This window comes from Rhinolophus hipposideros (genome assembly GCF_964194185.1).
Source record: "Rhinolophus hipposideros genome assembly, chromosome: 8".
Taxonomy (NCBI): Eukaryota; Metazoa; Chordata; class Mammalia; order Chiroptera; family Rhinolophidae; genus Rhinolophus; species Rhinolophus hipposideros.
The window spans coordinates 85,408,959-85,422,593 of NC_138054.1; the positions used below are offsets into that span (position 1 = coordinate 85,408,959).

The 13,635-nt window shown below is 51.9% G+C and overlaps 1 protein-coding gene across 1 annotated transcript; it reads right to left on the minus strand.

Annotated features, from left to right (window-relative positions):
- Positions 1 to 3,905: 3,905 nt before the first annotated feature.
- CTRC (chymotrypsin C) lies at positions 3,906 to 8,877 on the minus strand. Its single transcript, XM_081055863.1, has 7 exons — positions 8,609 to 8,877; positions 8,416 to 8,513; positions 7,456 to 7,581; positions 6,552 to 6,688; positions 5,622 to 5,767; positions 4,595 to 4,747; positions 3,906 to 3,982 (listed from the first exon to the last, which is right to left on the minus strand). The coding sequence occupies exons 1-7, from the start codon at positions 8,774 to 8,776 to the stop codon at positions 3,968 to 3,970; spliced, it is 843 nt and encodes a 280-aa protein (XP_080911989.1). The 5' UTR covers positions 8,777 to 8,877; the 3' UTR covers positions 3,906 to 3,967.
- Between the last annotated feature and the right edge of the window lie 4,758 nt (positions 8,878 to 13,635).

A 13,635-nucleotide genomic window follows, 5' to 3' on the forward strand; every position in this document is an offset into this window, starting at 1 on the left:
CTCAGTTGCAATTAGTGAGCTCCACTGTTGCAGTGCAAAAGCAACCATATGGGCATAACTGTGTTCCAATAAAACTTTATTTACAAAACAGATCTTGTTTGCAGGCTCTAGTTTACAGTAGAGTAATCATCTGGGTCTAGCACACGGCAGTCACCATAACAGCAAGGTGTCTCTGAAGTCTCATCCTGCATCTGGAAAGCTCCATTTGAATTTTGTAGCTTAACTTCATAGCATAGCTAGGGTTATTTTAATGTAAAGTTTTTTCTTCCCACCGAATCTTCACAGACTTTGGGAAGATGTCCCGTGTAGTCTGCCTTTTCATGCCCCCCTGGCCCACAACCGTAAGAACTTTTGCAGTCACATGCCCCAACCTGATAAGAGTGGGCTTCAGGGAACTGGCCCCCAAGGCCTGCTGGGAACGAGGCACTCTCTCCCAAGTAACAAAGGGAGAGGGGAGATTTGCTAATAGGAGCCCAGGATGTAAGGTCAGTAGAAGTAATGACTCATCCTATCATATGCTGCTGCTATTTAATTGGTTCCCAACAGGGAGGGAGGGTGGGCAGGTGCCCATTTTATAGATGAGAATACTGAGGCTCTGAGAGGTTGAATGACTCAGCCACTGTCATTGCCTGTCAGTGGCAGAGTTCGGAGCCCCAGCCCAGTGAGCACCCTCCCATAATTAATGCCATTAATATGTGACTGAGATAATATGGGTGTAGGAGATTGTCAACATGGCCCCCAATTCTTTACCCGTCCCTGTAGCCACACCTTATGTTCTGTAACTTTGCAGTGTCCTCCAGGGAGGAGGATAACAGACATATGGAACTGAACTGCGCCAGCCAGACCCAGACTTGATCAGCCAACCCCTAGATGACATAGGAGTGATTCCAGCTAAAATCAGCAGGACCACCTAACTGACCCCCAGCTGACTGCAGATGCTTGTCATTAACTGCCACTGAGGGTTTGTGGTTGGTTGTTATGCAGCATTATTAATTATGCCAGCAGTAGCTGGTACAGCGGGTGCAAGCCCTTTGTGAACATCTGTGAGCAGTAATGCTCCTCCCAGGTTTGTCTGTCTGGGCTCATTGCCAGCCTCACTCAGGCTTGTTCACACCCACAGCCTACACTTGCACCTCCGGCAGGGCCAGGAGAGGATTTCAGTGTATGAGGGGGTCCTTATAGATTTGGGGATTAATGATTTGGGGATTAATGGCGGAATAACATGGTTTTTAGCCACACAGACTCTGCAGTCACTCACTGCCTGGGTTTAAGTTCTCGTGTCCTATTACTAGCTGTGTGATCTTGGGTGAGTTTTTAAACCTCTCTCAGCCTCAGTTTCCTCATCGGTAAAGAAGGGTAACAATCAGGGCTGTCACGATCATTAAATGAGATCGTGTACGTGAAGCCCTTGGATTGCCTGGCCCACATATTACCTCGTGCTCAATACACGGTAGCCACGGTGACTGCATCAGACACACAATGGCACGCTAGTGGGCTGCTGGGAAGTGGGCTCTCAGATCCCCCTGCCAGGCGTTCCCCTGCCAAGGCAGAGGTGGAGGTGGGAGGGTCAATGCCTGAAAGCCCCCTTTCTCTCACTTCCAACGGCTGATTTGTGACCTCCTGGACAAAGTCCACAAATGCTTGTTGTCACTCCAGCCAGACCCAAGGGAATTCTTCCTCACTCCACCCTTCCCTCTCTCTTACACTCCCACAGCATGCTCTAGCTTTTGCCAGAAAGAGATTATGTAGCTGTTTTATCATTGCTGCTTTAACAACTTACCATAAATGCAGTGGCTTAGAACACAGAAACATATCCTCTTACAGCTCCGAAGGTCAGAAGTCCACAATCAGTCTCACTGGGCTCAAGCAGGATTGGTTCCCTCTGCAGGCTCTCGGGAAGAATCCCTTCCCTCGCCTTTTCCAGCTTCTAGAGGCTGCCTGTATTCCTTGGCTTGTGGCCCCCCTCCTCTACCTACAAAGCCAGCAGCATAGCATCTTTGAACTCGACTCTCCGACTCTGAAGCCCCGTTTCAATTCCAAGCCTCCCACTTCCCTCTTATAAGGACGCTTGTGATGACATTGGGCCCACCTGGATAGTCCGGGTACTCTCCCCATCCCATGACCCTTAAATTAATCACACCTGCAAAATCCCTTTTGCCACGTAAGGTCACACATTCGCCTGTTGTGGGGACTAAGACATGGACCTGTTTGGAAGGCCATTTATTCTGTCCATTTCAGAGAGACTTTGACCCTTGGACACAACAGTGGATCTTGTCCTCGAATCTAAGAATGCTTGTTGAATAAAACAGAACTGTGTCGTATATTTCACTGTGTATTAGCTAATAAAAGTAGTTTGGGTAATTCAATCACATAGATTCGGGAGTGGGGGTGGGAGGTGTGGGGTGGTGCTTCTAGTCCACATTATACGTATGCCTTGTAAATAAGTACTGAATTACTGCTGAACTCCTGAGCCCTCTCCCTCCTTTCCATTACTGCCGTGGTCGGGGCCACGTTAATTTTGGCCTGAACCATTGCAGCTGGCCTCCCTGCAGCCATGCTTGCTTGCTCCAAATCACCCTCCATGCAGCTGGCAGATGGTCGCCTCTCTGTCTAAAACCCTCTATGGCTCCCTATTGCCCTCTGAATAAAGTGGCAACACCCCCTACCATGGCTATCAGGCTTTCCGGGAAGGCCCTTTGCTCACGCTCCAGCCACATCTCTTGCCCTTCCCTGCTGGGGTGCCCAGCCACCCCAGTTTGCTTGGGACTGTCTGGTTTTAGTGCTGAAAGTCTCATGTCCTGGAAAACTACTCAGTACCAGGACCATTGATCACCCTGTCCCTGCCCTGCGCCTTATGCTCTAGCAACGCCAGCTGCTCGGAGATGGCGTTCTTGTTGAACAAGTAAAGTCTTTCCTGAGAATTGCCTCGGCATAATAAGGTGTGGGAGGGTACACCCTGATCCCCACCTCCAGGAGCCAAAGTCTGATGGAGAAGCAGGACAACTCACGGACCCACCAGAGGCAGCTGCAGCTGCGGAGGAGTTCAGAGGCCGGGGTCGGGGCGTCTCCCTCTGTAATTAGCACATTCTCAGGAGCGTGGTGTTCAGGGGTCGGGGTCCCCACTTGGACTGTCCCTCACTGGAAACTGGATCAGTCTCTTTATTGGCCCCACCTGCCCTCCAGTTCTCCCTTCCCGCAGCTTCTGTGGCTCATGCATTACTGGCCATCCGTTCCTGTGACCTGGCCCAGCTCTTTCCTCTCTCTGGGACTCAGTTTCCCTGCCTGTCTAATACAGTAAAAGCTTTTGCAGCTCTGACCTGCTGAGACTGTGTGTGGAGACCATTGCTTTCCTCAAACCTGCATCCCCTGAGGGCTGGACCGTGGTCTCTTCCTGTACCCTCACTCTGCCCAGCAAAGGGCTGGCGTGTGGTCAGGGCTCATTAAACACTTCTCAACTCAGAGAACCCAGGCTGACAACAGCCACGGGGTCTGCTCTGGGGTTCGGGGCCTCCTGTGGTCATCTCTGAGCAGTGGACATCCTCCTGTGGCCGACCTCTCTGGAGCAGGGAGGGCTGTCCTTGGGGAGAACCCATCCTCCACCTTCAGCTGGGGGCCTGAGGACCCACCAGGCTCCTCTGTGGAGGCCGGATCAGGAAGAGGTGATTGGATCAGGGCCACAGTGGTTCACAGCTGTGAGATGTTGGGGGCCAACTGTGTGTGTCCTTAACTCATATCCCCTCAGGTACCAGGTGGTGTCCTAGGATCCCCTTCCACTGGCATCTCAGGCCTAGCCAGCCTGGCTGGGGTGTGCGTGTCTCTCTCTTTTGCATCCCTGGTGTGGAAAGGGGCAGCCCCGAGACAGCCTGTGCAGTGCAGGGGAGACGCAAATCAAGAATGCAGGCAGCTTGAGGGGGAAGGAGGTTTATTGTGGTTGTGGGGATTTGCGGCCTCGGGTCCCAAGGATGAATTACAGCTGCATTTTCTGGAAGAGCAAAGAACAGGGTGAGGGGCGCTGGTGTGTGTGTGTGTGTGTGTGTGTGTGTGTGTGTGTGTGTCCCCTTCCAGGACATCACAAGGCTCTGCTCGGAGAGCAGGAGAAAGGCGGCACGGCAGGCAGCCCTGGGCTTTCGCAAGCCAGTCTTGCTTCTGCCCAAGGGCTCTGCACCCCTCAGCATTTCAGATCACTATGTAAATGGGGCTCAGAACACATGTGTCCCCAGTGTGAAAGCCCCCAGCCCGAGCGACCCTCTGCTCCCTCAAGATACATATGGCCAGCCATGCCACCCCTCTGCTCTGCTGGGCCCTGCTCTCGTAGGGCCGCCTTTCACTTTTGGGGGGACTGATGTGATGCCAGGGATCAGGACGTAAGAATTTGCTGAAGCCAAGGGACGAATGGGCGGAAACGTTAATGTCTCTTTGCTTCACGGCACCTACTGAAGGTCTGCACACAGTAAGCACTCAGTACTTCTTGACTGAGTGAGTGAATGAATGAATAAGCACATGAATGAATGGGTGACTGAATGAGTGAGTGGGGAGCGAGTGAGGGTGAGGGGCTGGCGGGTGAAGGAAGGAGGGCTCGGAGGCAGGCACCCACCTCGTTGATCCAGTCGATGTAGGCGGACACGCGAGTGAAGACTGTGGGCTTCTTGCGGGTGTTGCAGCTGAGCCCAGAGCCAAAGCTGACAATGCCCCTCACCTCCCAGGAGCCGTTCTCAGCCTGGCAGTTCAGTGGGCCACCGGAGTCCCCCTGCACCAGACCAGGAGGGTATCAGCTCCCAGACTTCCCCCTGAGGCAGGCTTGGGAAGCAGGGAAGTGTGTGTGGGGGCCCTCAGCCTTGGGCCCTGTTTTGGCCTCAGGCTTCCATGTTGAGGGAGGCAGAGATGATGTGGTTTGGGGCTGCCTTGGCCTCATTCTGGGAGGCCCTGGGGTAAAGACTAGCTCTTGGATTGCTGTGTGATCTTGGAATCATGACAACCCTCTCTGTGCCTCGGTTTCCCTAGCTGTTCAGGTCACCCTGTCTAAGACTCTGGGAGCTGCCCAGGTAGGTGAGGATGTTGGAGAACTGGGAAAGTGAGGCAGGTGGGAGTGGGGAGAGGGGTCATGTGTTTGAAAACAGGACAGTCCCTGATTGTCCTAGATGTTTCTTGGTTCTGTGTCAGACTCCCTAAGTCTTCTGTCTCCCTGAACTGAGGGAGCTGATGGCATGAAGAAACATGTGCAGAGACTTTAATGAAGTCTTTTCTACACTTCTCAAACTCATCTATTCCTCACAGCAACCCTGCAAAGTGCTCACTATATTCCGTATTATAGATGGGAAAACAGGTTCAGAGAGGTTAAACAGCCTGCCTTAAGTCACACAGCTATGAAGTGGAGGGACTGGGGCTTGAACTCAGATACTCACGCTCAACTCTTATGCTCTCAACACAGTGCTGGGGGCAGGGGCAGGGAAGGAAGTGAGGGAGACACATTTCTCCTAAGCCTCCTGGGCCCAGCGAGGGCTCTCCAGGAAAGGGTCCACTCATGTGGGTCTCCCCACTCCCCACCCTCCTTTGCCCTCCTCACTGCCTCCTTCTACTTGGCCACCTGGAGTAGGGACAGGGTGCAGGGCCTGGACACTCACGTTGCAGGCTGAGATGACGCCGTCACCGCCGGCGCACACCATGGTGTCCCTCACCATGGCGCCCCACCAGTCTTTCTGGGTGCAGGTGGCATGATCCACCACGGGCTGCAGGCCCTGCTGCAGCTCGTCAGCAATGGGGCCGTTGGCTGGGGAAAGAACAGGTGGTGACCTGGGAAGTCAGCCCAGACAGCCCAGGCCTACAGGGAACAGAGGGCTGGATGGGGCTGGGACAGGCCCCTGGTGAGTTCTGGCTAGACTTTGTGTGAGCTGTACACATGCCTTTAACGGAGAGACGAGACGGAGGCAATGGGCCCAAACTGTTTGGATCAGAGACCCCTCTGAGGGTGGGGAAGGGAGAGCAGGCTCGAGGCAGAATTAATCATAGAAAGCCCTTTGAGGCAATATCTCTTCAATTTGGATGCTGGGGTTTTAGTTGTCATTTATTCCCTTGTAGGTCTCTGCCTTTGGTGTCTCAGTAAAAGGTCTTTCTCACCCCAAGATTTCCCAGTATTAATCTGCATTTTCCTCTGAGTCTTCTGTATTTTTTTAATTTGCATTTAACCTTTTAATTCTGCGGGACTTTATTTGGACATATGATATACTGTAAGATCTTCTCCCCATCCCAAACGGTTTGTTTAGTTTATTTGATACGCAGTCACTTATACGGCACTTAGTATGTGCCAAGCCCTGTTTTAAGCACTTGGCAAATTCTAATCCATTTAATCCTTACAGCACCCCTTCTATGCATTTGCTAGTGTGTCTGTTACATGGTATGTGCTTAATAAATACTAGCCGTTATTATTACAATGTTAAAAAGATCTGAAGATGTTTAGGCAGAAAGGAAAAGTGATCGGCAAACGTGGGTGGGGTGCTTATTATGGGAGCTGCTTGCTTCAGAAAGCTCTTGGATTTGACAGGGGATGTACTCACTCCAGAGGCGGCCCCAGCCGGTGACGTAGCAGGGGTAGTCCTGAGACAGCAAGGAGCCCTGAGCAGGCAGGCATGCCACCTGGATGGTGTCACTCATCTCCACGGACTCCGCCAGCTTGATGAGGGCAATGTCATTGCTGGAATTCAAAGTTGAGGTTTGAATGGGCAGGAGGTCTTGGCCCCCCCCCCCATCAGTGCTAAGACGCCTGGGCTATGAAGTGAGAGTCATGCCAAGGGTGACCCAAGGGTCCTCCCTAAATATCCTGACTGACAGAGATGTCAGAGGACAGATGACCCACCTTCTAAAACCATACTCATGCCCCTTTTCAGATATAGCTTCTTCTCCTATCTGTGTCTTCACATCATGGAGGGCTTAATAGAGGGGAGACTCGAGCAGAAGCATTTTGAACCACTGCAGGTTATGTATCAACCAGAAATGAAGCTAACGTATAATAAATAGAAAATTCCAATGATAAAAGAGAGATGCTTGTGGATGCCATTTTTAATGTTTTCACGTTACCAGGATGAAAGCTAGCAACCCGAAACAGACCTAGTTTGATTCCGAGTTCTGATACATACTTGGCTGTGTGACCTGGGACATATTTCTTAACCTCTCTGAGTCTCAGCTCCTTGTCTAGGCCTGTTGTGAGGATTAAATTTAGGCAATGCACTGTTTGGACCTCAGGGTCTTTCTTCCCTGTATACCTTCCAGGGACTCTTGGCCAATGATGGAGGTGGACAGGGTGTCTCTCTCCACTTAGCATTTTGCCACTTTGTGTAAAGGGGTCATGTGCTGACTGTTCAGGCTAAGGATGGGGTCCAGGGGCTCTGCAGCTCCGTCTCAGGACCCCTCCTTCTTCTGTGCTTCCCCCAGGGGCTGTGAGATGGTCAGCTGGGCACTCACCGCACCAGGAAGGAGTTCCACTTCTCGTGAACAAAGATGGTATCCACGTCAACGAACAGGGAGCCTTCCTCATCGTCCACTACCAGGTTGTTCTTCCCCAGGGCCACTCGATAGGTCCGGGCGTTGCTGAACAGAGGAAGGGGACTGGGTCAGGCGGGTAGAGAGGGAACTGGGAGCTTTGGTGGCCCAGCTCTGTGGCCACTGTGGGAATGGTTTAGGGGAAGAGAGCGTCTATCCCCATAGACCCTTGCCAGGGCACAGGGTAAGGACCTTGGTCTTGGAGTCAAGTCTACTTTGACTCCTAGGTGGGTAGCCTCAGGCCTCAGTTCCCTCGCCTATAAGGTGGAGATAATACTGGATTTCACCTTGCAGGACCGCTGTGAGAATGAACTAGTCTAAGCCACCAGCGCTTCTTGCCTGCATCGTCTTGCCTACTCGCCCGCTCCTCTCCCCTCATACACTCTGCTCCTGCTATGCTGTTATCCTCATCACTCCTCAAACATACCAAGTAGACTCCCTCCTCCAGGCTTTTGCACTGGCTGTTCCCTCCCCCTGGAGCACCCTTCCTGCCAGACTGATGATTTCCTCCCTTACTTCCTCCAGATACCCCCTTTTCAGAGACACCTTCCCCGGCCACCTCATTTAAAATAGGACCCCTTGTTCTTTAAATTCCCTTCCAGCCTTCTTCTTCATTGCCGTTTGATATGTTATATATTTACTTGTTTAATGGTCTGTTGCTTTGTCTTCCACTAGAATAGAAGCTTGCTGAGAGCACAGACTTTGTCCTCACTGCTGCATTCCCTGACACATAGTAGGTGCACAATAAATACTGTCGAACGGAGAAGTGAAAACTGAATTACTGGATATAAGTAGCTTATTTAGTCCAGTGCCTGTGTGCGCAGTAGGTGCCCAGTAAGAGCAGCCCAACAAGCTCCCGCTCCAGGTGTTATCCCCGTTCACCTGATGCAGTGGGCAGCCGTGAGGACGAAGTTGCTGGCGATCAAGGTGCCACCGCAAGTGTGCCTCCACGTGTCGTCCTTGAGGTACTGGAGGGAGATCTGGAGGCGGGTGTGGAAAGGCCATGTGTCAGCCCCCAGGGACCCTCACCCCACCACCCTCCCCACCCACCTCACACCCCTGCAGCAGCACTTACCTGCCAGGGCCAGCTGTGGGGCCTGGCATTGTCTCCTCCCACCACCCGGGATGATAGGTTGGGCAGGAAGGTGGGGACCCCGCAGCCGGAGGCTGGGGAGACACGAGAGGAAAAGCACAGGTGAGTAGGGCTGGCATCCCCATTGGGGGAGTGATGGGGAAAGAGCATGAACTTTGGGGCTGGGCAGACATGGGTTCAGATTCACTGCATGACTTTGGGGGAGCTATCTAGTTCTCTGGGCCTCAGCTTCCCTTTCTGTGAAATGGAAGAATAGCACTAACCTTGTGAGTTTGTCCTGAGAACTAAATTAGACAAGGTCTATAAAGAGTTAAGGGGAAGGCCTGGTATAGAGGGAATGCTTCGTACATTGGAGGAAACAAAAGGTGGCTGGTATGTTGTGAGTGCTCGGGTATATCTGTGTCCCTCCTGCTCACCTTGTTGTCCCTTTTTAGGCCATGACATAATGGGGTATGTGAGCACTGGCTCCACAGAGTTGTAGACTGTCATAGCTGAGAGCTGCGTGGAGCAGTCAGAGCATGTGCTCCAGTGAGACAGACCCAGACTCAAATTCTGGCTCTCCCATTAACCAGCTATGTGATCTTGGGCAAGATACAGAGCCTCACTGGGCTTCAGTGTCTTTCTCTGTAAAGTGGAGGTATTAATAGGCCTTGCCTCTCAGATTAGCTCCTGCATGTAAAGGACTTAGCACAGTGCCTGGCACATAGTAGACACTCAATAAACAGGGGCGGCTAGCTATTATTATTACTGCTGTTGTTGTTAGCTAGAAGGACTCTTAATCAAGCGCTCTCATTTGCCAAAGGAGCCAGTGAGATTTAGAGAGGTGAAGTGGCTTGTCCAGGTCCCGCCCAGAGTGAGTGACATTCAAACCAGTCTCCTTGACTCCTAATCTGGGAGAAGGCCACCAACATAAGGGAGTAATGGGTCCCCAGGGGAGAGATGCCAACACTGAGAAAAGTAGGCCCCAGCAGTCCCTGGAGTGACCCAGGATGAGGCATCTACGGTGTCTCCAGCCCACACTCGGTGCTGTCCCCACTTCCTCTCCAACCCTCACCCTGGGAGGTCAGATCATCAGCTCTATTTTGCAGAAATGGAAGCGAAGTTGCCAAGCAGATGAGTGGTCAGCAGTATCTGAACTCATATTGGACCGCTAGCTCCTTTCCTGGCGCCCTGGAAAGCAGAGGGCCCCCTGCTCCTGTCCTTGTCCCCGGGGTCCAGCCTGAGCTTACAGCCCACAGGCTGCGGCTCATCCCTGACCCATAGCTTACCGCAGGCCAGGAACGCGGCGAGGATGGTGAGGCCCAGCATGGTCTGTGTGTGGTCAGGACCGAGTAGCTGTCGAGGTGGGCAGGGGCACACTTATAGGCAGGAGTGGGGGTGGGCCCACCGGTCAAGGCTGAGCTACCCCTTGGAGAGAAATCTGTTCTGATAAGGCCCTTTCCCTGACCTTGGGTGGTTACTGTTTAATTTGGGCAGGAGATAGGGCTGGCTCGAGGCATGGATTTCCCAGGTATCCTGAGATAGAGCAAATTCGGAGGTTTGAAGGTTTTGGGGGTCCCCACCACTCTCCATGGAGTGTGTTCTCCTCCTCTTTCTGTATCTCATTCTTTTGTTATTTTTTTTATTGGGCACCTACTATGTGCTAGGCATTGTGCTCAATGCTCCTTGTGTTCACTGACTTCTCCCCACAACGTGAAGTAGACACTCTTACCCGCTCGTTAAAGAAGGGGCAGCTGAGGCTCAGGAGTCAGTGAACGTCCACAATGACACAGCTGGGCAACAGCTGAACCAGGATTTGCAGACAGCACTTCTAATACCAGCCTGCGGCTTCAAACTACTGCGAATCACTGAGTTCTTCTGTCTTTGTATCTTCATCTCTTTCTTTCCTCTCTTTTTGTTGTTTTTGTTTCCTTTCTTTTTCTTTTTCCCTCATTCAACAATTAGTGTCTGGGCTTGCAGCACCCCTGCTCTCCAGCACCTCCTCCCCGGGCTGAAGATGGAGACCGAGGCTTGGGCAGCCCCTGGAAGGTGCCTGGTTGGCCAAGTTCCTACCTGGAGCCATCTCCCTTGTCTCCTTGTAAAGCCCCTCAGTCTCTCCATCTCTAAAATGGGCAAATAGGACCAGATGTACGCCTAGGCTCCTTTCGACCCTAAGGATCTATGACTTGAACATCAAAGTCAAGCGGCAGATCTGGGTTCATTTGGCACTTGGTCTGTGTCCAAAGCACTGTGTGCCCAGAAGTTCTATCCCGAGCCTCGGCAGTTTGGGATGAGTCTGTCCCTTGCAGCGTCTGGTTTAATCCATTTGCCCCAAGGCCTGACCTCAGTCTGGTTGGTTCGATTCTGCTCTTCCCTTTCTACTCCTCCACGCACTCCTTGGAAGTTGCTTTCTGAACTGGGCCCACTGATCTAGGAATTTTTCCTATTAAACTCAGAACACTCTGCACCCTGCTGTTAATGGTGGTTATCTGGGTGGAGGAGGATTTTAACTTCTATATTTTATGCAGCTTACATTCTTTTTAAAAACAAGTATGCATTACTTTGGTGATATAAAAACGAATAATTTGATTAAAAACAGTGACAACAGAGAGACGGAGTGTGAGGGACTGTGCAGGGGTCTGTCCTGTGATGACATCAGGCCTCAGACCTGAAGTGTCTGGGGGAGCTCAGTCTGCGGGAACTTTCTGGTGTATTCCAGAGGCTGGTTCTGACAGAGGGATCAGTGGCTATGGCCTGATATATCTCAGATCCAGAGCTATTAGTTGCCAGACTCTGCAAAGGGTCACCCTGGGCTGGGGACTGACATCAGAAACAGAGATAGGACTGCGGTAGGTAACAGGTCAGACTCCTGGTTTCTGTCTCTCAGTGACTTGCTGGATGTCCCCGGTCTTGGGCAACTTCTTTGGGCCTCAGTTTCTCTTGAACAACCTGGGAAAATGATTAACTGGGCTTCTATGTGTGGGAGTTCGCTGGTTTACACTCAGAGAGATACAGCGTCTTCTCGGCACCCATCTCAGTCACGTGTACCTGCCCATACATACACAAGCATGAAGGGACAGGTAGACAGACAGACAGACACCCAGGCCTACAAATCCACAGACACGCACACACTAGTGTCACACATAGAAAGCATTCAATTCTACATGGCACGTGCAGAGCCACGTGCCACACATTCTAGCAGGTACCCGAATAGAGAAATTGCCACAAATTCACAGGCACATAGGTAGTGAGCTACCAGACAGAGCCATTCATTTTTCTTTTTCTTTTTGAAATGTTTACAAAGACACTGACCTTTTTTTTTTTTTTTTGGAGGGAGGTTGCTGGCTTCTCTGGAAAGTGCAGACAGCATCAGTTTTAGGAGAATGTCCTGGTTTTGAGACGTTTACCAGGTGTAGCCCTTTATGTAAGATAGCACGAACAATTGTCCCTGGAGAAGACTGAGGTCACCTCACTCTGCTTTAGATGCTGAAGACGGAATGTTGAGCGCTTTGCCTAGCGTTGGACCATACACCTGAGGGGGGAAGACCCAGAGCCAGTGCTTCCTATCCGCGTGACCTTGTGCGTGACTTAATCTCTCTCTGTGCTTTCCTGCCCTCATCCATAAAATAGGGGTAAAAAAGCATGGTACCTGCCTCCTAGGGCTACTGTGAGGAGTGCCTGGCAAGCACCATATAAGTGTTGGCTGTCATTATTATGGTTGTTGCCGTCTGCTTCTTACGAGAAAGCTTGCGTCTAGACTATCCCTGGGCCCTTTTGCCTTTGTGGATCCCTTCTTCCATCGATGAATATTAAAAATTATGTTTTATGACTGCATGGGTATAAAGACTAATATAATCCAGTTTAGATTATATTCATTTCCCCCCCTGCTGATTTTAAAAGAATCCAAGACATTTTTGTAGGCTCTAAAGGTATCGTGGGCGCCACCATACTGATGGAGGATTCAGCCGTGGCCCCTCCTCCTGTCAGGTTATAGACAGCTGAGAGAGACTTTGGGTGAATGTTCTGTGGCTCACCTGGGCCCCGACGGTGCCTTTAGCTGTGCCTTGGGGCGGTTGGGGAGAAAACTGGGTTCTCACTGAGAGCAACTGGTCAGAGGTGCTGGGAGCAGGGCATCAGAGGATGCCATTACTGCAATGGCTCAAACTGCCTAAGTTATGGTGGCGACATTCGGTTTGCTGACCTGATTTTCTGGCCATGGTGACCAAGAGAGAAGAAGCAGCCCCCACAGGGAGGGCTTGGGCATATCTGCAGAGGGGAGTCCTAGGGGAGTGGATTTCCTGTGACTAGAGGGGAGGGGGTTTGGAGTTGGCTTAAGTTAAAGATGCGACTCCTTTGTTTACCCCGACTGCGAGGCACTGAGATACCTACCACGTGCATGGAGGCCACTCATTCATTCCTCTCACCTTCGCTGAGCACCTCTGTGGGGGCCCCACGTGTTAGGGCTGGGACGACAGAGATGTTAAGACCCCGTCCGCCACTGCGGGCGCCCCCTGCCTGGCAGCATGGTAAGTGTTTCTCGGAGAGTCCCTGCATAAGAGGCGAGTTCTGGGTGGGAGCTTGATGGGGTGCAGGTTGGGAAAGGGTTCCTTCTCTACAGATTTCATGTCCAAAATGAACTTGAGGACTTGAGAGTAGGAGGATGCTAGAATCCCACCCCCATCCTGCTGAACTCGTGTTGTTTTTCAGGCCTGGAGTGGGGCCTCCCAGGAGCCCCTTAGGCTCAGACTGTACTGGAAAAATGACCATGGGTGGCTTGGTGGAGGCTGGGCTCAGGGGAGGCGAAACCTCAGGAGAAGCAATGCCAAGGCTGGGAGGTGGGGAGGCGGGGCAGTGAAAGGCTGAGAAACAGGGCAGGTGCCACTGACTGGGGGCCGTATCTTTTAGTCGCTGAAACAGGACTCTCAGGTGGCAGCTGTTACGTCTCAGGTGAGGCCCAATAAGTGGGCGTAGGGGCTGGCAGGGTTTCTCCTCTAAACCCGATGGAAGTACTGGGAGTTCAGAGAGGCTTT